Source organism: Hyperoodon ampullatus (genome assembly GCF_949752795.1).
Source record: "Hyperoodon ampullatus genome assembly, chromosome: X".
Classification (NCBI taxonomy): Eukaryota; Metazoa; Chordata; class Mammalia; order Artiodactyla; family Ziphiidae; genus Hyperoodon; species Hyperoodon ampullatus.
The window spans coordinates 111,354,606-111,380,137 of NC_136913.1; the positions used below are offsets into that span (position 1 = coordinate 111,354,606).

At 40.3% G+C, this 25,532-nt stretch overlaps 1 protein-coding gene across 1 annotated transcript in view; it reads right to left on the minus strand.

Annotated features, from left to right (window-relative positions):
* Positions 1–202: 202 nt before the first annotated feature.
* The window catches only part of SMARCA1 (SNF2 related chromatin remodeling ATPase 1), a gene marked incomplete at both ends in the record, with an annotated part of 147,078 nt that continues 121,748 nt past the window's right edge, over positions 203–25,532 (minus strand). The window contains one exon of the mRNA XM_079726923.1: positions 203–277. Coding sequence (XP_079583049.1) covers positions 203–277 — 75 coding nt within the window. The remainder of the gene's footprint in view (positions 278–25,532) is intronic.

Here is a 25,532-nt window from a genome sequence, read left to right on the forward strand (position 1 = left end):
CTTAGAGAAAACTGCAGTTAGACTAATTGAATAATCCAGACTTTTGGAAACAATGGTAAGCCAAATGAAAATGCATATACAGCATTTTTCTTTCTGGTATAATGGGTCATTAATAATAAGATACTTAAAATAACACAAGCAGCAAGTGTATGGCTTTGGGGACTGCACTCACTGGAAGTCAAATCCTCCTCCGGGATTTGCATCAAATGTCAAATGAGCTCCCACTGATGTTGAAGGCAGTGGGCTGGCATAGATATCCTCCCGAGGCTCTTGAATTCTACAAAAACACAGAGACTATATTCTAGTTCTTAAGTAGCCAGAACACGATAATTATTAGCAGCCCAGCACAACAAACTTTCCCTGATATATTTAGAAATGTGGGACTCAGAATAGCTTTGAAATTGGCCCCTTAGTCAAATGATCTCTAGTTGATTAAGAAATGCCTACGCCTTGCATCTGACGTGCCTGCAAAACAAACAGCTTTTCCCTTTCTCATTAGAACTTTTCTAGTTTTAGAGGAATCAGTCTATAGTTTTCATCCATAATAAGACACCCAAGCCAAGAAGTTCAATGGTAAAAAGCATGGAGTATTTTAGCTCAGCTGGCATGCATATGGCCAAAGTCAATCAAAAAAACACATTGAGCCCCTACTATGAACCCATCCCCATGCCAGCTGCTACAGAGTAGACAGAAAAAGTATTGGCAGAGTGCCTGGACTCAAGTGCTTACCATCTAGTTGGGAGATAAGATTAACATAAAAAACAATTAGCTAAAAGACACAATGTGTTTTCAGTTGGATTGTTCAGAGACTAGGTGCTATGGCATTAAGTAAAGAGGAACATGAATGTGGGCTAGGCTGTTGTCAAGAACTGTGAAGGGTCTGAGATTTTACTCTAATTACAAGCTAGCAAATTCGCCTGCCACACCTTCATGGATACTGGTAGAAAGTATGAGACTCCTGGATTAGAGATGGAGAGTTTATTGCTATAGCAATAGCAGTAGCAGGCATAGAAGCATTTTTGCATTGTTTCCAAAGTCCCAATTCCCACAGGGCAATGTGAAGAGGGCCAAATGACACCTGCCTATGAAGTAGGTTGCATTACAGGAGAAGAACCCTGAGTTTAGGGAACTCGAGCTTATACAATCTTTTTATAATGGGTAATGGGCAATAAGCATGCCTGCCCTTTGCTCCAGAGGGAGACACTACCTCTCTATTGCAAGGGTTCTCCCTCTACAAACATCCTTGAAAAAAATAGTCCAGAACGATGGGCAGGCAGCACCTCACTTGTAAGACATTCAGATACACAAGAGACTCAGTAGTTAGGTGAAGGATTGCGGTGCCATGGATTTGGTAAGAGGTGCAGATCACAGCCCAGGTGGCTCATGTAAACCCATGTCCAGTACAGAGCACATGTCCTAAAGATGAGGAATATCCTAAAATTGCTAATCAAATCCTAAGAGGTCCCGAGCTGCAAAGGTCTTTGTCCAACATGCTTGTTTTGCAGACATGGAAACTGAGTCCCAGAGAAGCCAAGTGGTCCTAACACCATTGTGATGTACAGCTAGCACGTGTCCTAGGTCTGATTAGACAGGTATATTCTGTGCCCACTGAACACTGGCCTATTCTTCATAGTAGGATGCTGGTTGAACACCTCATTAGAAATAAAATTACCACCTGCACCAGGTTTACACTAATGTATTGACATCTACAGCACTCGTTAAATGAACCGTAAATCCAATACACTGAAGTCATTTTCCACCGAATCAAGTCCAGCTTCAGTCAAAAGAATTATCATTGTGATATACTTAATGCCTGGCATTTGCAGAGGGTCTCTGACTAGATCATTTTAGACGAAGAGAAAAAAAAAAATGGTGGAGTCATAAAATAGTGCTGACTAAATAGGTCACATGCAAGCATACTAACCCAGAACTGGGAGTTTAAGGACAGTAATCAACTCACATTGACTACTTAGTGAAGCCATCTAAGGATTCACAGTTCTTTGTTTACTAATCTGTCTGTACTTCACCACTGACTCCAGATCACAAGGGTCATAAATACTACTGCTTGCTTTTTCTAAGAACCTTTGGCCCTTTTCAGTTTGCATAGCAACAGAGCTGCAAGAAAGGGTGAGGGGGGAATATAAAAACTATCTGCTACTAAAATGGAACCCAAAGTATAGATAGACCTTCTTGTATTTGTGGGGAATAATAATCCCAGGGCAAGAAAGTTAATCAAACTGGAATATACTTTCTGGTTGGGTTTCATTAAACCTGACCCAGAAAGTCAGGAGCGAGTATTGAATAAATGAAAAATCTACTTGAGTTTCTGATTTTGTATGCAACTCATGCCACAGAGTTAGAAAATATAGCTCTTTCCAAAATCAGGAGTATACTGGCATATAAAAGCCAAACATGGAATGCAGTTAAGTGTGTCCCTCAGCCCCCAACATCATCTCCCACCTCTAGGCTTCCAATGGCCTAAGGTTGACTGAAAAATCATTGCCATACATTACTGGCTTAAGATGAATTGACTTGTTCTGGCTTCATGAATTATTTGAACTGGAGACTAGTATTGAGATCAAGGGAGATGATAATCTCATTGCACCTGGCAGTCCACACCTGAAGTATTCAGTTGTGGGCACCATATGTAACAAGAAACTTTGAAAATTATAATGTGTCCAGAAAGTATCAACCAATATGATTAGGAGACTGGGATTCTTAGCCTTTGAGGACTAGTTGAGGAACCTAAAGATATTTAGCCAGGAGACGACTTAGTGGGAAACCATTAGTTGTTTCTTCAGATCTTTGCAGGGTTATTATTTTTAATAAATCACTTGGTCTGGGTGACTCCAGAGAACAAAATGGGGCTATTGACATTGTTGAAAAAGAAAACAGAAGTCAACCCAGTAAAAGAAAGAACTTTCAAACAATTGAAGCTATTTAAAAATGGAATGGGAACCAAATAGGGTAGGATGAATCTTCTGAATAGGAGATTCCATTTGCAGTGTGACCTTCCCCCATAGGGCTTATTACACTCACAGGGTCTGGGAGTTAGGACCTTAAAGCAGCATGCTTCTACTAGACACCAGGACCCTCAACCCTCCAGCTGCAAAGCCTCTGGTGCTTTGAACCAATTAGAATAAGAACAATCTATCTCTGAGCAGAAAGTCCAGATCCTGCAAATAAAACCTTTAGTTTTTTTTCCTTAGAAACTTCATATCACAGGACCATAGGCTGTTGGAGGAAAAGGACTTCTAAAACCATCTAAGCTTCCGATTAAGTCCACATTACAGACCCTGTGAACAAAGGATACCCAAGAAAGTTGTAGAAGAAATACCTGTGGACAACTTGACATGTTACATCAACTTATGTTATTTTTCAATCAAAAAATGGGCAGAAAATCTAAATAGACAGTTCTCCAAAGAAGACATACAGATGGCCAAAAAGCACAAGAAAAGATGCTCAACATCACTAATTATCAGAGAAATGCAAATCAAAGCTACACTGAGGTATCACCTCACACAGGTCAGAATGGCCATCATCAAAAAGTCTACAAACAATAAATGCTGGACAGGGTTGGAGAAAAGGGAACCCTCCTACACTGTTGATGGGAATGTAAATTGGTACAGCCACTATGGAGAACAGTATAGAGGTTCCTTAAAAAACTAAAAAATAGAGCTACCATATGATCCAGCAATCCCACTCCTGAGCATATATCTGGAGAAAACCGTAATTCAAAAAGATACATGCACCCCAATGTTCACTGCAGCACTACAATAGCCAAGACATGGAAGCAACCTAAATGTCCATCAACAGAGGATTGAATAAAGAAGTTGTGGTACATATATACAATGGGATATTACTCAGCCATAAAAAAGAATGAAATAATGCCATTTGCAGCAACATGGATGGACCTAGAGATTATCATACAAAATCAGACAGAGAAAGACAAATATCATATGATATCACTCATATGTGGAATCTAAATTTTTAAAAAGATACAAATGGGGACTTCCCTGGTGGCGCAATGGTTAAGAATCCACCTGCAAATGCAGGGGACATGGGTTCGAGCCCTGGTCCGGGAAGATCCCACATGTTGTAGAGCAACTAAGCCCATGAGCCACAACTACTGAGCCTGCGCTCTAGAGCCCGCAAGGCACAACTACTGAAGCCCACACACCTAGAGCCCATGCTCTGCAACAAAGAGAAGCCACCGCAATGAGAAGCCTGTGCACCGAAACGAAGAGTAGCCCCTGCTCGCTGCAACTAGAGAAAGCCCGCATGCAGCAACGAAGACCCAACGCAGCCATAAATAAATAAATAAATAAATAAATAAATTTATAACAAAGATACAAATGAACTTATTTACAAAACAGAAGCAGACTTATAGATATCAAAAACAAACTTATGGGTACCAAAGGGGAAACACTGGGGGGAGGGATAAATCAGGAGCTTGGGATGAACACACACACACTACTATATATAAGAGAGATGACCAGCAGGGACCTACTGTATAGCGCAGGGAACTCTACCCAATATTCTGTGATAACCTATATGAGAATCTAAAATAAGAATGAATATATGTATATGTATAACTGAGTCACTTTGCTGTACACCTGAAACTAACACAACATTGTAAATCAACTATACTCCAATAAAATGAAAATATTTTAAAAAAAAATTTACATTACTCTTGCCCTTAATTATGTACACTCTTAAGTCCCTTTAAAAATAAAATCTCTACTTTGTGCCAAGCTGACAGTGCCAATGGTTTTACTCTTTGCTTCTTCCAACATCTTCTATCAGTTCACTGGAGAGTCGAGCTGAGTTGTAGACCAAATCATAACATCGACTATGTTCTGTAAGCAAGAGCCCCTGATGCCTATATGAATAATGCTCCCTGTAGCTCTGGCTGGGCTGTAGACACTTCTGAATATCTTCCACACCCTTCATCTAGCTCTCTGGCCCAGGCTGTATACTACACGCTTCCCCTCTGCTACACTACAAAGAGCCCAATTGCAGGTATAGTAACTCTAAACTCAGTGTCTATACCAGAAAGAACCAAGGAAGTAGATCTTCTCTCTGTCTTACTACATTTTCTACCCACGTAAGTATGCTGAGGTGCGCCTTATTGGCTCAAGACCCATTGCACAGTGAAGAGAGAAATTAGGATATGCATATACCTTCTCTGGCTTTCTCACAGTGCAGACCTAGAGGAGAAGAACGTTCTCCCTTACACTTTCTGTCTGTTCAAGCCTGGCTGTTTATATACTAAAGGAGGAGATTTAGGGAACTTAGAAAAATCCTCTCCCAACAATGTCTATCTTTCAAGCCATATTCCCTGGCACAGAATTCTATTTTGAATGTCAAAAGCTGAAGGTTAATGTTTTCTTTCATATTTTATCCTCAATCTTTTTTCCTAAGCAGTCGATGGATGTCTTGGGCTGAGAAAAATATCACGTACCCCAAAATGCAAATAAGAAAAACACATTTATATTTTTTCAAACTATTTCCTCCATGACATGTATGATCATTTATTCAGTACTATTCATGGTATATGCATTTTATATATACTATAACACTGTCTAAGTCAGGATTCTTTCAGAAGCATGTGAGAGAAATCCCATTCAAACTGCTTAAACAACCAACAAGCACCTACTGTATAGCACAGGGAACTCTGTTCAATATTACGTAGCAAGCTAAATGGGAAAAGAATTTGAAAAAGAATAGATACATGTGTATGTATAACTGAGCCACTTTGCTATACACCTGAAACTATCACAACATTGTTAATCACCTATACTCCAATATAAAATTAAAAAAAATTTTAATAAATAAATAATTTAAAAATGATTAAAAAAAGGGACTTATAAACTGGGAAGTTCAAAAGGTAACCTGCTTCAGGCACAGGTGGATTGAAGAGCTCGTGTACTCTATCTTCTCAACTCTCTTCTGTGTGTTGGGTTCACCCTGTAGACAACTCTCTCCATGTGCAAGGGAAGATGACTTGTGGAATACATTCCTTCCAGAAACCTTTGCTTCTTGTGCTTCTTAGCAGGGATACGGTGACCTCCTGTGAGTCTCTGCTTCATTGATTGTCTCACCCACCAGAAGTTCTACCCAAGGGCCAGGCGTGTGTCTGATTAATCACTGTAATCCCCAGCTCCCAGTACACGGCCTGGCCCAAAAGGTGAGGAACTAAGACAATACTTGTTAAATAAAGTGATCATTATACAAGGAGAAAACTGTTTTATTGATTCAACAACAATTAGAGGATAGTCCCTGCCCTCCAGGAGCTCAATGTCTACTTCGGAATGTTTCATATCCTCCTTTCTAAGATCCTGGAAATCAGTGGCTAGGTTTTAGTCATCTCTGTATCCTCATCACCTAGCATAATTCTTGGCACACCCAGTGCTTCTTAAACTTGCCCATTTAACTATCCCTAATGGTAGAGTAGAGTAGATACCTATTCCTGAAGGAATATAGGGGCTTAGCTTGAAGTACCCTTCACAAGCAGAATTTTCTTTGAAGTCTTGTGTTCTACCTTAAAAATTCATATAAATATTATACTACATTCCACAACACAGCCACTTATATTTTTTAATGTTTTAAATTACTTAATAGGGAGTAAAAATATGCTCCAGAAAGATGTCCATACAATGCTAACTCAAACACCCATCCAAGTAGGTAAGATGCTCTAAATTCAACTTATCAGGCCCAGTGGAGGGTGTGATGTCAGTTTTCATGAAGGACCTGGTCTTCCCTGAGGCTGACTGGCACAATTAGGAGTGAGGATGAATTGTGCTTGGATTTTTGTCTAAAATGATTTCCCAGAATGTCCCCAAATGTCAAGCTTCATTTGATAAACTAGGCTACATTCCAGAAGCAGGGGAACATAGCTTTCTGTGGGGGAGGAAGAGCAGGGAGTGGGGATGCTGTAGAAAGGACTGGCCTAACTGGGGGCATTTTGCTTTGCATCAGTTGGGGAACTCCAGTGGTTCAGTCACTGGCCACATCCAAAAGTATCTGCTCTGACAATAGTGGGCCTGAGTGTGTCGCAGGACCATACTTAGGCCAAGGGTGAGGGGACATGGCAAATGAGAAAAGAGCAAAAACAACCTAAAAAGAAAGGGGCATGGGATGGTACTACTTAAAATCATTGTTTTACAGAAAAAAACAAACACAAAAATAGCAGTTGGGATGAATTAGAGAAAAATAAAATGGTTTTCAGGAAGCCAGTACCTATGATTCCAAGGCCAGTTTTGTTATTCTTGTTGTTCTATTTTATGGCCCTAGATTGAGCCCTGATCCAGTCCTTCCCAAGTTCCCAACCCAGGCTGTAGTTAGAGACCTAACCCCAAAAGTCATGTCACAAAGTGAATGGCTGACCACAAATGGGACAGCTAAAATAAGGTGAAAGATGCAGAGTAGAACAGCACTTCTCAAATTTAATGTGCATATCAGTCACCTAAGAATCTTGTTAAAATGCAGATTTTGATTCAGCAGGTCTGGGATGGTGCCCAAGATTCAGCATTTTTAACAAGCACCATGCCTGCTGATCCAAAGGCTACATACTGACTGAGAAGCAAGGGTGTAGATCTAGACCTCTTCCCACTTATGCTCACCTCCTGGGTTCACTCTCAATTTTGATAGTCCCTAGGTGAGCCCTTGAGATTTCAGAGAAAAGGTGCAATTTGAATTTACAGCAATCAAGTTTTACTCCATGCTATCCTTACACATAAGTGCTTTTTATTGAGCACTATGTACTATAAATAATCCTGTCTCCCAGGGCTAAGAAAAATACATCTGGAGCAAAAGAAAGCAGGCGATGGGCAATAAAAACAATAACAATTTGGGCAAAAAATGATATCTTAGTTATTAATGCTCTGTGACCCAAGACACTAATACAAATCTAATACAAGTATGGGATAAAAGGAATAAAATGTATGTTATCTACTATTTTGTAAGTACTCTCACACAAACATTGACAGAGACAGCTCAGGTAATACAACAACCAAGGCTGGTAAGGGGAAAGACTAAGCATGCTGCTGAGCACATCGTAACTCTTCAATAACTCTTCAATAAACAGTAACCTCTCAATAAATCTTTAAACTGACAAAGACAGATTTCAGAAAGGCAAGACTGGTTTTGGCAGGAGCAGGGATACATAATGGAAACTAGAAAACCTTGGAAATGCAGAGGAAGACAGCCAGGGTTCTTCAGAGAAACTGAACTGATATATACAATATTATATGTAAAAGATATTTACTTAAAGCAATTGACTCACATAATTCTAAGGGCTGTCAAGTCCAATATCTGTAGGCCAGTCTGGAAACTACAATATCTGTAGTTTCCAGACTGGAAACTCAGGCAGGAGGTGATGCTGCAGTCTCGAGGCTGAATTTCTTCTTCTCCAGGAAACTTTGGCGTTTGCTCTTAAAGCCTTCAACTAATTAGAAGGCTCCCACACACATTATCAAGCATAGTCTATTTTACTTAAAGCCAATTGATTACACATGTTAACCACACCTACCAAATGCTTCACAGCAACATCTACTTTAGTGTTTGATTAAATAATTAGGTAATACAGTCTAGCCAAGTTGGCACATAAAATTAGCTATCACAGAGACTATTCTAAGTCATTGTTTCTTAGCCCTGGCTTCACATTAGAATCACCTGAGGGTTTTTTCTTTTAAATACTAAAGCCAGACCTTACTCCCAAGAGGTTCCATAATTTTCATAGCTCACCAGGCGATTCCAATGATCAGTGCAGTCAGGATGGAGAACCACTAATTTAGAGACCAATTCTCCTCATTTCAATGAAGATGCTAAGGCCAAGATGAGAAAGGAAAAGATTTTTCCCAGCATCTCTTAATAATCCGGGTCCAGATCTGGAATTCCTAACTTATAACCCAGTATGTTCACAACACCTACCTCTGTCACCTTCATCCCCTGACTAGGTGAACTTACAAAAGGATTTTCCATAATATTATACCTTGAATTTTGCTTGAAAATAATTTGGTATTAAGATTGGAAAGAGTAGGTAGGGTGGTATAGATAAAACAAGAGTGACCATGAGGTGATTATTGTTGGAGGCAGGTAATGTGTACCTGAGGGTCTGGTACTGTTCCCTTTACTTTTGTATTACTCTGAAATTGTTATTAATACTTTTTAAAATCAAAACCAAAAGGGGAATCCCATACCACTGCCTAACGCTACATTAAGGTATCAGCTGTAATTAACTGGCTTCCACTAGATTTGAAGAAGCCTTCCCTACTTTTCAAGTCTATACCTGGAAGCATAGGAGAATAGTCTGTCAGTCATGGTCACTTCCTTGTAGCTGTAATGAGTATTCATTCCTGGAATATAACCTGTCTTTAAGATATTAAATAACCAAACAAAACAAAAATTTATTTCATGTTACTAACAAATGGGAAGAAGGTGCCTATTAAATAGCCATAAATGTTGGAAAGAAAGCTGTATAAAACAGGCTTGACCTTAGTGAGTTGCAAAGCACTAGACTGAGGTGCCCATATTAACCATGGAAAGATTATTCTGCTGTTGTTGCATGAATTATTCTATAGATGTCACTTAGGCCAAGTTGGTTGATAGTGTTGTTCAAGCCTTATGTAACCTTGCTGATTTTCTGCCTAGTTCTTCTATTCATTATTAAAAGTAGAGTATTGAAGTCTCCAAAAATTACCATCAAATTGTCTATTTCTCACTTTAATCCTGTCAGTTTTTGCTAGATGTATTTTGGAACTCTATTGTTAGGTACATATATGTTTATAATTGTTTGTCTTCCTGATGGATTGACCCTATTATCATTGTAACATGCCCCTCCATCTCTAGTAAATTTTTTTATTTTAAACTCTATTTGTCTAATATTAGTAAAGCCATCCCAGCTCTGTGATGATTGCTGTTTGAGTAGTATTAATTTTCCCATTATTTTACTTTGAACTTATTTGTATAATTGAATCTAAAGTGTACCTCTTGAAGACAGCATATGGTTGGATCTTGTTTATTCTTAATCCAATTTAACAATCTCTGCCTTTTTGTTGAAGTGTTTAATCCATTTACATTTACTGTAATCACTTACAGGGTAGGATTCATGTCTGTCATTTTGCTATTTATTTTCTATATATCATATCTCTTTTGTTCTTCTGTTACTCCCTTATTGTCCTCTGTCTTAAGTGAATATTTTCTTTTTTTTATCAGAAAACTGATATTGATTTGTTAGAATTTTATTTAGACTTTTTGTACTTTTTTTTAAACATCTTTATTGGAGTATAATTGCTTTACAATGGTGTGTTAGTTCCTGCTTTATAACAAAGTGAATCAGCTATACATATACATATATCCCCATATCTCCTCCCTCTTGCGTCTCCCTCCCACCCTCCCTATTCCACCCCTCTAGGTGGTCACAAAGCACTGAGCTGATCTGCCTGTGCTATGCAGCTGCTTCCCACTACCTATCTAGTTTACATTTGGTAGTATATATAAGTTCATGCCACTGTCTCACTTCATCCCAGCTTACCCTTCCCCCTCCCCATGTCCTCAAGATAAGTGAATATTTTCTAATATACCATTTTGATTTCCTTTAATGATTTGATTTTTAACTATATTTTTGAGTTATTTTATTAGTGGTTGTTCTAGGATTTACAACATACATCTTAACATAGCAAAATCTACTTACAGATCTTTACTAAGTTAATTCTAGTAAAATATATAAACTTTGCTCCAATATAGCTCCCTTCTTCTCCACTTTTGTGCCATTACTGTTATATATTGTACATCTATACATGCTATGAACACAAAAAAATATAGTGTAATAATTATTGTTGTATAAATTTTTGGTTTTTTAAGAATTTAAGAGAATAAAGAAGAAAAATACAGAGCCTTTTATATTAACCTTCATATTTACCATTTCTGGCACTCTTCATTTCTTCCTACAGAATTGAGTTATACTCTGGTGTCATTCCCCTGCCTCAAAATAGATCTGTTCCCTCTCCCCTGCTTTGTGCTATTATTGTTATATATGTTGCATCTTTATATGTTATAATTCAAACAATACTATTTTATAATTAGTATTTTATGCAATTATCTTTTAAATCAGTTAAGAGAAAAAAGAATATGTATTTTTTATGCTTACATACTTTGTTTCTTTGCATGTATTTGAGTTAACTTTTGGTGTCACTTCCTTTCGACCTGAAGAATTTCCTTTAATATTTCTTGTAAAGCAGGTTTTCTAGCAACAAAGTCTTTTGGTTTTGTTTATATGGGAATTTCTTTATTCTTCCTTCATTTATGAAGGACACAAATTTTTCCGCTCTTATGAGGAGAGCAGCACTGCTAGAGAGGACAGACTCCACCAAAGCATTGCAGGAAGAAAGGAGGAGGGAATATAAGGCTCTTGGATACACAGTTAGCACTTGATAATAATTGGAGAAAGGAGGAGGAGAGGAAGGAGCAAGAGAAGCAAGACCTAAAGGGAAACATAGAGTTACTGATTATAAATTATATTCCAAAATTAAAGTAGTAATAATATTCCCTATGTGTACAACCTTTCCCAATTTTCAAAATTCTTTCATTTCCATTTTCTGTTTCTTCCTCTCAAACATCCTGTGAGTTAGCCATGACAAGAATTCTTATCCCTGGTCTCTTACACTACTCACAATTTTGTTAGCAGTTCTCTCTATATATTTATGGAGCCAGACTTCCTGGGTTTAAATCTCTCCTCAGCCACTTACTAGCTGTGTGGCCTTGGGCAAGTTACTTAGCTTCTCTGTGCCTTAGTTTCTTTACCTGAAAAAATGATATGATAGTAGTACCTACTATATAAGGTTTCTCTGAGTATGAAATGAGTTAATATTTTTAGAGTGTTTGGAAGAGGGCCTGGCACCTAGTATCTACTATATATGTTTGTTAAACACGTAAATTGCCAGCTGGGAAACTTCCTAGCTGTGTGACCTTAGGCGTCAATGTCTTCATCTGGAATATAGGGATGACAGTACCTGCAAAATTGTGGTTAAATTTACTCTTATACATTCGCGGTGAGAGTGTTAGCCTTTTGGAAAACAATTTGTCTCTATGTATAAAAATCTTTAATTTTTAAAATCGAACAACTAAAATTAAATAAATTTCTACAGCTCTAGAAGTAATCTGAAATATGGTGGTAGAGGGGTATTTTTCCCATGATTAGTCATTGTGAAAGAATTTATAATAACAGAAATATGGAAGCAACAATAGAGGAACTGTTAAATAAATTATTGTACATTCACTTGATAGAATATTTTGCAACCATTAAAAATGATAGTAATAAAGTGCTACTATAATATGGAAAAAATGCTTACACTGTAGCCAGATAATAAGTTATATGCATAGTATTATTCTAATTATGTTAGAAAATGATATTCCTGTTTTTTAAAATATTACCAAAATTGTAAAAGTGATTGTTTGAGACGACCAAACTAAATTTTTCTTCTATTCTAATTTCCAAACTGTCTTTTATTTATTTATTTTAAAAGCTTCTTCTTTTTTTTTTTTTTTTGGCTGCATTGGGTCTTCGTTGCTGCTTTCTCCAGTTGCGGCGAGCGGGGGCTATTCTTCATTGTGGTGCACGGGCTTCTTATTGTGGTGGCTTCTCTTGTAGCGGAGCACGGGCTCTAAGCGCACAGGCTTCAGTAGTTGTGGCATGTGGGCTTCAGTAGCTGTGGCGCATGGGCTTAGTTGCTCTGTGGCATGTGGGATCTTCCTGGACCAGTGATTGAGCCCATGTCCCCTGCATTGGCAGGCAGATTCTTAACCACTGTGCCACCAGGGAAGTCCCTCTTTTATTTTTTTTTAATGTAGGTTTAAATCATACTAATCTCTGTCCTGTCTACATAACAGGCTTAATTTGAGGATTGAATGAGACACTGACATGTATGAAACTGCTTTGTAAACTCTCACATAACAATCTTATGTAAGGTGTTATTATTTCATAGAGAGTTATGTGCAATCTGAACAGGTCCACAGCTGCACTAAATGGCACTTCTGGGCAGTGCTTCCCACATTTTCACATCAGGACACACATAGAAAATGAAACTGTTTGTCAGCATACTGAGGAAAATGGACCAGGCTCCTTGCAGCCAGAGCAAGTGGTCAGGCTTCTGACCACTCCAGGCCTTGCCCCACCTGAGGGTGAGAGCACCAGTATCTCTGCATACCAAATGGAAATCTCTGCGCTATTGGCCTTACACTTGCTTTAAAAGAGGCCAAGAAATGTAGAGTCCAAAGATCCAACACTTTATGATCTTGGACATTTCACTTCACCTCTCATTTACAAATGGTGATAGCAATATTCCTTTCCTTCCCAGCCTAAGAGGTTAGTGAGTTATCAAGGGAGATGATGGATGTGAAAGTACTTTGTTTGGAAATTAAAAAGATGAGGCCATGCAGTGGACACTATTATTCTTTCACATTTAAACCCTAGGGAGGGGGACTTCCCTGGTGGTCCAGTGGGTAAGACTCCACACTCCCATTGCAGGGGGGGGCAGGCTCAATCCCTGGTCAGGGAACTAGATCCCACATGCTGCAACTAAGACCTGGTGCATCCAAATAAATAAATATTTTTTTAAATAAATAAAATAAACCCCAGGGAGGGGCTTCAACACTAGGGAGACTAGAAGCCAGTGTATCTTTAAATGATACACATATGCTGCTCATTTACTCTGCGAGTGCTCCCTGTTTGCAAAACACTCTGCTAGGTGCTGAGAATCAAAATTTCCCATTCTCCTAAGAAAAAACTGATTTGTTCTTTGGCTATAGCAACTAGTAACCCTTAGAGCCAGTTTTACACCCATTTCTTTTGTCAGTGACATTTGGTGCTAGTAGTCATGCTTCTGAAAGCCAACCAATCAGTGGTAAACCCATGCCTGGGAAAGTCAGCCAGTCCACAGCAGATACACTCCAGTCACCATGTTGCTATAGCTAAAGATGGTAAGTTCTTAAGCACTTCTGCTTCTGGAGCTCACCAATCCCCAAATTCCGTGCTTTCCAAAACCCTATATAAGGTAAACTCTCTGCTTTTCTTAGAGCATCTACACCTTACAAGTGAAGCTCTCCCTTACTTAAGCAAACAATAAACTTAGCTTTTGTTTTCAGCCATTGAGTAGTAGCCTTCAACAGTACTAAAAGTACTAAAAGGTGTTGTATAAGTGAGCCAAAGATGTTCTCTATATATTAGCCCTATGATGTTGACTTCTTCATAGCAGGCTGGGATCTGTTGGTTCAAAAGCCAATAGGTGCAGGGGAGGGGAGATAAATTAGGAGTTTGGGATTAACACATACACACTACTATATATAAAATGGACAACCAACAAGGACCTACTGTAGAGCACAGGGAACTATAGTCAATATTCTGTAATAACCTATAAGGGAAAAGAATCTGAAAAGAAAAAAATATATATATATATATATAACTGAATCACTTTGCTATACACAATATTGTAAATCAACTATACTTCAATTTAAAAAAAGCCAATAGGCAACAAACTCAAACTTTTACACATCCAACTGTTTCAAATATAGCCCAACTAGGCAGATATTTAGCCATTTAGAGCCTCCCTGCTTTGCATACCTTGCAAAACCACACCTAACATCTGCTAGCCACAGGTGAAATAAACCCTGTGGCTATAAAAGATGGCAAGCCATGGCTGCCCTTCAGAGCTCTCTGACCCAGAGGCTTCCCATCACGCTGCTGAGCAACATCACCTAGATGGGTAAACTCCCTCTCCAATTGCCCTCTTCCCTGGAAGTTCCTTGCCCTCCTGCCTTTCTGAGTGGTGGCCCTTGTACCATAGCCTAGGGAAGGTCTAATGCTGTGAGGGACACTCCCCCACCTCCACCATGCAAACCTGTCAAACTGGCACCCAAAGCAATCTTATTGTGTATTACTGCCACCTTGTGGTCGTACTGTTTTCCTTAATCAGCCCAGACATGCCCTCAAGCTCACTACAAGGAGAAATTAGGCTGGCTTGGCTTTCTGCGCTCCAGGAGTTCTCAGGTTGATGGGGGAGTTATGACAAATCCATTTAGATCAGTGGCTAGTTGATGGATATAAACTATTTGTGATCAGATTTGGGAGGGGGGAAGAGGTCATCAAGGGCAGGAGTGTGTCAGGACTAGCTTCCTGGAAGAGGTGGAAATGGAATTGGGTAGTGAGGCGACTAGGCAGAGAAAAAGTTCTAGAAAACAAAAGATGAAATCAAGAGAAAACAGGTCAAACCACTCATCAGTGGGGTGATGTTTTCAAATTCTAAATCTTGCTGAAAGACCTAATTGAACTAGATTCCCTGACATAGGTCAAATACTAAAAGCTAGCTTCTACCAGGTGGATCTGCATCTAAGTAGTGTGTCAAAGGTTATTTCCCCTCCAATGGTGCTAGAGTAAAAATGCTGCACATGAAAATGATCACAGGCTAAGTAATGTGTGGATCACAATACAGAACAGCTTTATGATCCACCTGTCTTCCTGGGTCTAAGTAACCCCGGAGAGAAATAAACTTTATAAACACAGAGGAAAGATTACATCCGACCACGGCTTTTCAAACACAAAAGAAATGCTCATAAATATTCTTTGATTTCACTGGTAACAGCAGGTGCTTGCAGGAAAATAAAACTGTCCTTCTCCTGCTGTCCCCAGTCTTCCAAAGGCATCCCACTGCCCTGATCAGGTTATCCTCCTTGAAACAAAGTAACTTTTAATAAAGTGGGTCGCTGGCAGGGAGCACCTGATATGATCACACACCTGTTATAATAGGGTTTAATTCTGCTTCAGATGTGCTAGTTTTAATAAAAAAGGATTGAGCAAATCAAAAATAAATTACATTGAAAGGTCAGGCTTATTGCTTGTACAGTTATGTTAACTTCCCCACCAATACTTTTAGAAACTGTATTTATGAGACCTTTTGATTTGGGAAAGAGAGGTATAAAATACATCTACAATTTCCCCATTATTTGCAGCAGTATTTAATTTTCAAGTGTCAATTCCAAGCACTTAAGTATGGCATTCTTTAACAGGAGTAAATCTAAAAAGTATGAATTGTTTACAGAATGCTATTATTCAATATATTAATAAAACAAGCTTTCCTATCCAGTGGAAAGTTAGAAAAATCCTTCCAGAGTTTATGCAGCATGCTAATTCACTTGAGTGCATGTGGAGCATTTATTAAGAATGTGTTGGCTCTTAATATGAATGAATATATTCCTCTGACATAGCATCTCCTCTGCCAGAGGGAAGCCTGCTTGATTTACTAACTAGGGATGATGGAGCAATGATCCACCCAAGATTATTTTCCTGATCTTTCTAATGGGACATTCAAGTAGATATAGTGAGTTTGTTTCTTTGCTCAGCTACAATTTAGCTAGAAGTATTTCCATATGCAATTCCAAATGTCCTTCCCTGTTCCTAGGTTGGTTTTATGATCCATCCATCAAACATAACAGAATGTTGAAGGGGACTCCTATTGCCCCAGAATTGGTGACTATGGTCCAAAACTGAAGATAAGTAATAAATAATAATAATAACAACAAACTTGCATGACATTTATTATGTACCAGGCACTGTACTAAGCAGTTTACAAACCTTAATCCAATTAGTCCTCGCAATAACTCTATGATATATATTATTATTATCTTACTATTATCCCCATTTTAGAGATGAGGAAACTGAGGCACAGAAAATGTAAGTGAACTGCCCAGGAACACACAGTTTGTAAGTAGAGAATTCAGGATTTGAACTCAGGCGCTCTAGCTCCAGACTTAAAGTGTCTTGTAGCCTAGATTCTCTCATAGTCTAAAGAGAGCCACCAACAAATGAGACCAGATATTTTCCCCAGGGCTTACTGGACATACTATCAACTACTATCCTCTATGACTCTCCACCTCCAGTCTAGTCCCCTGAGACCTGGAGGAAGGGAGCGAGCAACTTATTAGAGTTTTCAGCCTGGTGGAAAAGAAAAGGTTTTTCTCTTCCCACCACCAAAGGCAAGTGAAGTAGGGGATGGACCCCAAGAGAAGCTTTCATAGATTTGAGGAGAACCTGTAAGAAGAGGAGACTGGTATCTTCAGACTCGGATCATCCAGTAGACACTGCATACTTACTCTCATACCTTTGGGTGCAACAGTATGGGAATACTTAAGAGAGTGTGATATAGATTCTCTCAAGGCAGAGGGTGTGTGTGAATATTGAGGCTGGCCCTGCTCCTCACCTGGAGATTTCTGAAGGCAGGTGACTTGCTGGAATAGTTCATCCCAGTACGATATGAAAGGATTGTAGTGTAATGTAACTTGGAGGAGAACAGGATGATACTCCCACCCCCAGATCCCTGTTGCCCTTGAAAGTCATAGAAAAGGACCACAGCAGTTGTGTGACTCCACATGAAGGATCGTGGAATAGAAAAGGAGGAGCCTGAGCACTACCCAGACAGCTTCAGGGCCAACAGTCATGGCGACCCAACTAGTGACGAGGTTGGGCGCATGGATTTCTGGGAATGACTGTGAGAGACCAGCTGTCCCTCTCTGAGCGAGTTCGCAGTCACAGAGGATGCATTAGTGGAGCTAGCCACCATTCCCATGAAAGCCACATATGTTGCCTGTGTTCACAGATGGTAGCCCAGCAGCAGAAGCTACCGGCAAGAGCTAGAAGCATATCTAACCAGGGTGAGGCCAGGGGCATCTCCCTACGCCAACAGACAGCTAAAGTAGAGAGCAAAAGCAAAGGAGCCAAAGGACAAGCAGGAAGGGGAAGAAGAATGGGGGTGAATACCACACCCCTGTACCTACTCCTATCCATCCATCTACACAGAAACAGGGTAAGGCGCAACCTCTGAATCAGATATGAGACTGGAATTTTTAATAGACTAAATTTTACTCACTGATAAGGACCAGAAGGCTATGAATTTAAAAAGGGAACTCAACGGGGTTTCCCTGGTGGCGCAGTGGTTGAGAGTCCGTCTACGACACGGGTTCGTGCCCTGGTCCAGGAGGATCCCACATGCCGCGAAGCGGCTGGGCCCGTGAGCCATGGCTGCTGAGCCTGCGTGTCCGGAGCCTGTGCTCCGCAACGGGAGAGGCCACAACAGTGAGAGGCCCGCGTACTGCAAAAAAAAAAAAAAAGGGAACTCAACAAATCAAGGTTAGAATCACCGTTCAGAAAACAAGAAACCTTTACACGTTAATACCCTACTAACTTAATATTCCTTAGTTCCTCTGATGAACCAGTTACATCAGAATTTCATGGTGGGGAGTTGTTGGAAAGCAGTTGCCTCTTTAGCAGGCTACTGCACGAGTGCAGAAATTACTCTTCAGGCCCTTCATTTCAAAGATTACAGGTCTTTGTAAACATTCTGACCTTCCATGGTTCAGTTGCAGTCTGTCATTCCTGGATTTATGAGCAACAGGTGCTGTCGAGGCCACCAGCCTAGGGGAGGATACAATCACACACAAAGAAACAGGAACAAAATCATCCTTCTCTGGCTCAGTTCCTACTTGCATAATTGGAGGAACTCTAGCCTCATCCACATACTTCCTTTTGGCTCAAGTTAGCTATGGTGAATAGAAGGGGAAGGACCCTTGGGGTGTTTCACAACTTCTGCCTTAGGCCATATTTCCACATAGGTCCTGGAGACCAGGCCCTGACCACTCTTTCCGGAGTCTACCATATGGTCGCTGCCCAAAGAGTCTACTGCCGTTTGCTGTTTCAGCACTGCAACTCCATTATACTGATAGTGTCATCATCAGCACTGTGGCAGGCCTCTTCTGTACTGGCACTCTTCATCTCATACAGGAATACTACACCAGAATGTGCTGGTACATTCCAGATACCTCATGGGAGTCCTCTCTCCCTCAGACTCTGACATTTGTCCCAAAGGAATGTGCCAGCAGCCTATATGAGTGTCAACCCACCACAATGCCCGTGTTAATCCCTCACTCCCCACACTAAGTTGGTGGACCCTAACTCTCTCTGTTACCGAGGTTAGCTCCTAATAATATTAGATATGTATCGTGCAAGTACCCTGTGCTCAAGCACTGTATCAATACTGGGATAACTGTATTATCACACTCAATCCTCAAAACCACCCAATTAGGCAATTCCTGGTTGGGATTAGTTCTGCCTGGAAAAAATGGAAATAAAAAGGAAGTAATAATGGCTTAAACAGCATGGCACTTCATTTCCACTCATGTTCAGGGAGGACTGGTATAATACTCCACTGTGTCAGAGACCTAGATTCCTATTCCATTGCTCCATCTTGTGTGTTGTTTCCATTTCCATTGTCATTTCACAGTACTGGTTGGCTGCTGGGGCTTTAGCCATAATGAGCCCATTCCCTCCAACAGAAAGTGGAACAGGAATGGGAAGGGTTTGCCCTTCCCTTTAAGGACACTTCCTACATGTTGCACATACTGCTTACAATTCATTGGCTAGAACTTAGTCACATGTTCACACCTAACTGCAAGACTGGCTGAGAAAGCCTTCATTCTTGATGACTTCAGACCAGCTAAAGAACTGGAGTTCTACTGTTGATGAAGAAAGGGGAATATATTTGGGGGACAATTAACAATCTCTACCACAGGTAGGTACAAGACTCCCACATATGATTGTGCATTTTGTGGATTTAGAAAAGCTGAAAGATGAGAGATGACATTTAGCCAGTGCCCACTAACGAAACTAGTGTGCCATAGCTCAAGGTTCAGTGAGCCCAGAAGAAGGAGTGCCTTTTGTATTAGGTTAAACCATATGAAATTATCATTTTCGTACATCCAAAATGATGAAGTATCAGCAATTTCATATGGTTCAACCTAATAATATGAACATACCACTGCTCTGCCTAATGGGGAGGGAGCCCTAATGGCTAAATGTTTAGTAACCAGCTCTCCAGGGACAAAAGCCCTTATTTGTAGTATTTGCTGATTTCCATGATTTAAATATACTCCCACTGTGACCAATCTCAAACCTCCAACTTGACATCACTGAACACAGAGTTGGGAATATATATGCAATAATACAAGATTACATAGTATTTCCACATACAAATATAAGTATATAATCTAAAGAGCATATAGAAGTAAAATGTAGTAAGAGAATTAGGAAGTGATGAGTTTTGCATATTTGTTTTCAATTTAGTTTTTAATTAAAGGTTATATAATTTAATTTTTAACAATGGCTATGTTTAAAAATTGGCTTGCAAAATTTCCTGAGAAGTTAACAATTGGCTCTCGTGAGACAGAATGAGCTGGCTCTAGCACACCCTTGGCTAAAGGTCATAGTCCAATCATCCAGTCATTTGACCCACGTGGAAATTCCTTGCTGCCTTCTGTAAACCAATACCGACCACCCACCCCTCCAGCCTTCCAGATGTGCATGAGTTAAGTGAGTATTTATTGCTTAGCCTACACCCTGAGATCTCTGTCCATATAGCAGCACTTCTTTAACCTATTCTATTTATCTTTTCAGTCTATACTACCCCTTGGGATAATAAAATCTATATGTACTCTCTACTGGGTCAAGTCTACATTTCCTTAGTTTACTTATACTAAAGTAATCTTGTTAGTCCTCTAGCTTCAGAAAGGGTCCCCTACTGATCTTTCTAGGATCCAACAGCTCCATTTTCTCCTTCTCCCCATTCCCCCGACCCCCACCTTCCCAATAACAAAGATCTCTGTTCTGTCATCCATTCCTGCTCTACATCGAAGAAGCCTAATATTTTGTCCTTGTGGTCAAATTTATCCACCTATCCATCCATCTAGGAAATTTATTCCCATATTCCCCTTGGCTAGTCTCACCACCTCATCACAGGACATAGATTAAACTTAAAACTCCATATAAGGTCCTTCATGAGTCTGTATAAATCCCTTTCCAGAGACTTCAAATATTGTCACTCCTTACCTCACATTTCACATTCCAGCAACACTGAAAAGCCTGGAGTTGTTTATACTTTCCCAGGAGTTTCTTGCCTTGTGCTGCTGGTCTTCCCTCCACCTGAAATGCCCTCTCCTCCTCTCCTCACCCCACACAATAATGTTCACTTGTCAAATGCTTGGTCATCTCTCTTCACCTCCTCCATGAAGCACTCCCTGATACCTCGAGCCACAATTCGTTCATTTCTCTACTGCACAGCTTCTCTACTCTGTACATAACTCTACTGTTGTGTGACACAGAGGGTTGTCAGATTTCACAAATAAAAATACAGGACACCCAGTTAAATTTGAATTTCAGGCAAAAAATGAATAATTTTTAGTATGTCTCGTGTGATATTTGGGACAAATTTATGTTGACAATTATATATTTTTTATCTCAAATTCAAGCTTAACTGGGCATCCTATATTTTCTCTGGCGACTCCAGTGACACCACACTAGTGCTCCTCTCTGGCAGCTTGTCTATGAGTTCCTTGAGGGCAAGGATTTCAGCTTGCTCATCTATGTATCCTTAGCACCATGCAGTCCTTAGCACACGGTAAGAGCTTACTAAGTGTATTAGGAACTACATTTGGGTACTGCTTTATACCATTTTTTTTTTTTTTTTTTTTTTTTTTTGCGGTACGCGGGCCTCTCACTGTTGTGGCCTCTCCCATTGCGGAGCACAGGCTCCAGATGCGCAGGCTCAGCGGCCATGGCTCACGGGCCCAGCCGCTCTGCGGCATGTGGGATCTTCCCAGACCGGGGCACGAACCCATGTCCCCTGTGTCGGCAGGCGGACTGTAAACCACTGCGCCACCAGGGAAGCCCTGCTTTATACCATTTGAACTAGTTTACGTACATCATTTTATGAAGTCTCACAAAAACCCAGTAAGGTTTTAAAAAACAGATATTATTATCTTCATTATACCAATGATAAAACCGAGGGCCAGAGAGAAGTGACGTACCCAAGACCATGCAGTGCAACCACGACAGAGGCAGAACTGAGACCAGGTCGTCCTGAGTCCCTAGCTCTTTCCACTAAGCCACACCACTGTCTTTCTGTGTGTGGCCACAGATTTTATGCAACTTTGCAATTTTCAGAACTATCTCTAAGCTTTAAAGAAATGATTATACTTGTTTTGGTTTTAAATGATATTATGCCTCTATTGGTATAGCAGTAACTTTCATATAGTTTGAGATGCTTGAAATTGAGCCTAGTGAATTTTTAATTAGGTATCAATCAAATCAAGAGACTGGTTATAAAGCATCATTTTCCAGTAAAGTCAGCAACATGGTAAATGATTTTATTGGTAAACCATGAGCTTTCTTTACATATTTATTATTATTATGTCAATACAGTTTTCCTCTATCTGCGTATGTATAGCAGTTGACAATATCAGTCACATTATTAGCTTGGTTTCCTCTGCTTGGCTAGCTTTTCAGCTGTGGTAAGTGAAGTCTGCATTCCCTGACTCAGCACTTCCGAAGAAGTGGCAGTTACAGTAAAACTTATATTAACTTGCACCCAAGTAATGAACCCTCTGTTAATTGAAAAATTTCTGCACTTAGCTGTTATGAAAAAAAAAAAGCAATTACATGAGGATGGACTGACAAACTTCTTTTTTCCCCAGAAACGTTTGACAGTAGTCTATTCAGTCTAATTTCCTGTACTATTTCCATCTAGAGTTCCAGATAGTAATGGGCAATTCGCACCTTGGCCCTTACGAAGGGCCCAGCTCTCTAGGTGCCATAGGGTTCAAAAGAGGCAGGAAGAAACTAATGTTTATTCAATACTATGAGCATCTCTGGAAAGATTCTCAAGAAACCAGTGACCGCGGTTGTCTCCTGGGAGGGAAACTGAGTGACAGGGGGGACAGTGGTAACAAGGAGGCTTATTTTGCACTACAGTCCCTTGTGTACATCTTGAAATTTTGATCGTGCACCTATATTACCTAATCAAGGAAATTAATTAAACGTTGTTTTAAATGCCCACCGTGTTCTTAGCGTGATCGAATAAATTCTCACAATGACCCTTTGAGATAAGAATTGTTATCTCTATCTTTAGAGAGAGAAAACTAGAGCTCAGAGAATTTAGGTCACTTGCCCCAGCTCACACTAGTTAACGGAGGGAACAAGAATCTGAACAAGGGTCTGCCTCACTCCAAAGCTGTGCTGACTATGCTGTTCCCCAAAGAAGATGAAAACCCAGTACTTATACTTAAGGACAATCTTGTTGGAGAACTAAGACATAAAACTCTGAAGAGTTAATTACTGTATTTCATTGATTCTAAGAAACACATTTTAAATGTTCTGAAATTATTAGGATGTGTCTTCCAATGGATGGCATGTTGTCCTATATTTGATGATGTTTTATTTTTCTCAGGGGTTCATTAGATAATGGCATGTTTTTCCACCAATGGTATCTAGGAGTCAATGAAATATGGTTCCAATAGAACGCAGAGAGAATCGAAAAATCCAAATACCCAACACAAGCAGTAAGTGCTGTAGTCCTGAGGAAGGAGCATCCTCCTCTGTAAGAGTTGCTAGGGAAGGCTCTGTATTGATCTGAGCTAAGCCTCAGTGAGTGGGTAGTGTATCTGTTATCCATTGCCACAATAATGCTGTGCAATAGACCACCCCAAAACTCAGTGGCTCAAAATGACAGCCATTTATTTATTATTTCTCTCAAGTCTACAGTTTAGCTGGGCAGTTCTGATCATCGAGGCTGCATTTGTTCATGTCTGTATATGGTGGGCTCTCGGCTAGGGTCACTCATGTTTAGAGATGAGCTGGCTATTGGCTGATCTGGTTTGGCCTCTGCTTGAGTGAGGGGTGGTGTGGCTCTTCTGTGTTTCTGTTATGTGTTTCTCGCATACCTCCAACAGGCTAGCCTGAGCATGTGCTCAGGGATATGGCAAGAGAGCAAGAGCAGATGTACAAGAGTGAGCAGGCGGAAATGTGCAAGCATTTTCCAAGCCTCCCCTCGTACATGCTGGCTAACATCCTGTTGGGCAAAGAATGACGTGGTTGAGATCAGAGTCCGAAGATGGGGCAGAACACACTGCCTACAGTGGGAGAACGGAATAATTATGTCCATCAATGCAATCAATCCATCACAGGTAGGCTTCAGATATACAGGCTGAGGAAAGGAAGGCTTTGCTTGATGGCTAGGAAAGAGGAGAGTCAGCTAAATAGACTGTATGTGTGTGTTTGAGGGGGTGGTTACATCAGCAAAGACGGAACCAGGCTAGGCTATATCTGAGTTCATTTAGGAACGATGCTCACAATGACGACACAGAATCATTGTTTGAAATAAGGATAGAGGCAACACGGGGGGAAAGGATAAATCAGGAGCTTGGGATTAACATACACACACTATTATATATAAGATAGATAACCATTAAGGACCTACTGTATAGCACAGGGAACTCTACTCAATATTCTGTAATAACCTCAATGGGAAAAGAATCTGAAAAAGAATGAATATATGTATATGTATAACTGAATCACTTTGCTGTACACCTGAAACTAACACAAATTGTAAATCAACTATAATCTAATAAAATTAAAAAATAATAATAATTTAAAATTTAAAAAAAGGATAAAGCCAATAGGCCAATAAACTCAGCCTCCCCACCTCTGCACCCAGAAGCTCCCGAGGCTCACCCATGGAACCCTAAGTCTCTACCAAATACAGTTGGAAAACTACTGCATAGGGCTTCCCTGGTGGCGCAGTGGTTGAGAGTCTGCCTGCCGATGCAGGGGACACGGGCCGTGCCCCGGTCTGGGAGGACCCCACATGCCGCGGAGTGGCTGGGCCCGTGAGCCATGGCCGCTGAGCCTGCACGCCTGGAGCCTGTGCTCCGCAACGGGAGAGGCCACGACAGTGAGAGGCCCGCGTAACGCAAAAAAAAACCAACCAAACAAAAAAAACTACTGCATGGCACTCTTGGTCCCAGCAGCAGGCCTCCCCTGTCTTTGTTCACCTTCCTAGGACAAGCATAATGAATTCGGCTTGGAGTGCGGGCACTCTGGCCCTGGGGAAGTCACCCTCCAACTCAGCCATCTTGTGAAGCCAAAGTGCCTTCCTCACTAACCAGGGCACCATTCCTCATGTTTGACTCCAGAAAGAGGTCCCCACCTCAGCAGATGAACTTTAGAAAGGACACGTGAACAACCTCCTCTCTAGGATTCCAATTTGCACCCTAATAATGTTTGCAGAGATTTCTTCCCTGTGATATTGGTGGATAATCAACCACCTTTGAGTTCTGAATCACACTGAGGATATCCACAGCACAGAGAATTTTTCTTTTGAAAACAAAAGGGAAATCAATTTCAGCCAATTCAGTTATTGCCATTTTATGAAATTAAGGTGCTCAATGTAAATTAATGTTTTGAATGTATGCCTTTGATCAATAGATGTAATTGTTGTTTGGAATCACACAAAGCCGAAAGCAAACCAATCATTCCAGACACTGTAGGCTTTATACCATGCAGATAAATCCCAAACACAACTGCACTGAGTTCAAAGCTTATGTGCCTCCCTCCCAATTTTACAAGTCAGCTCTTAAAAAGAATGTAAACATGTGCA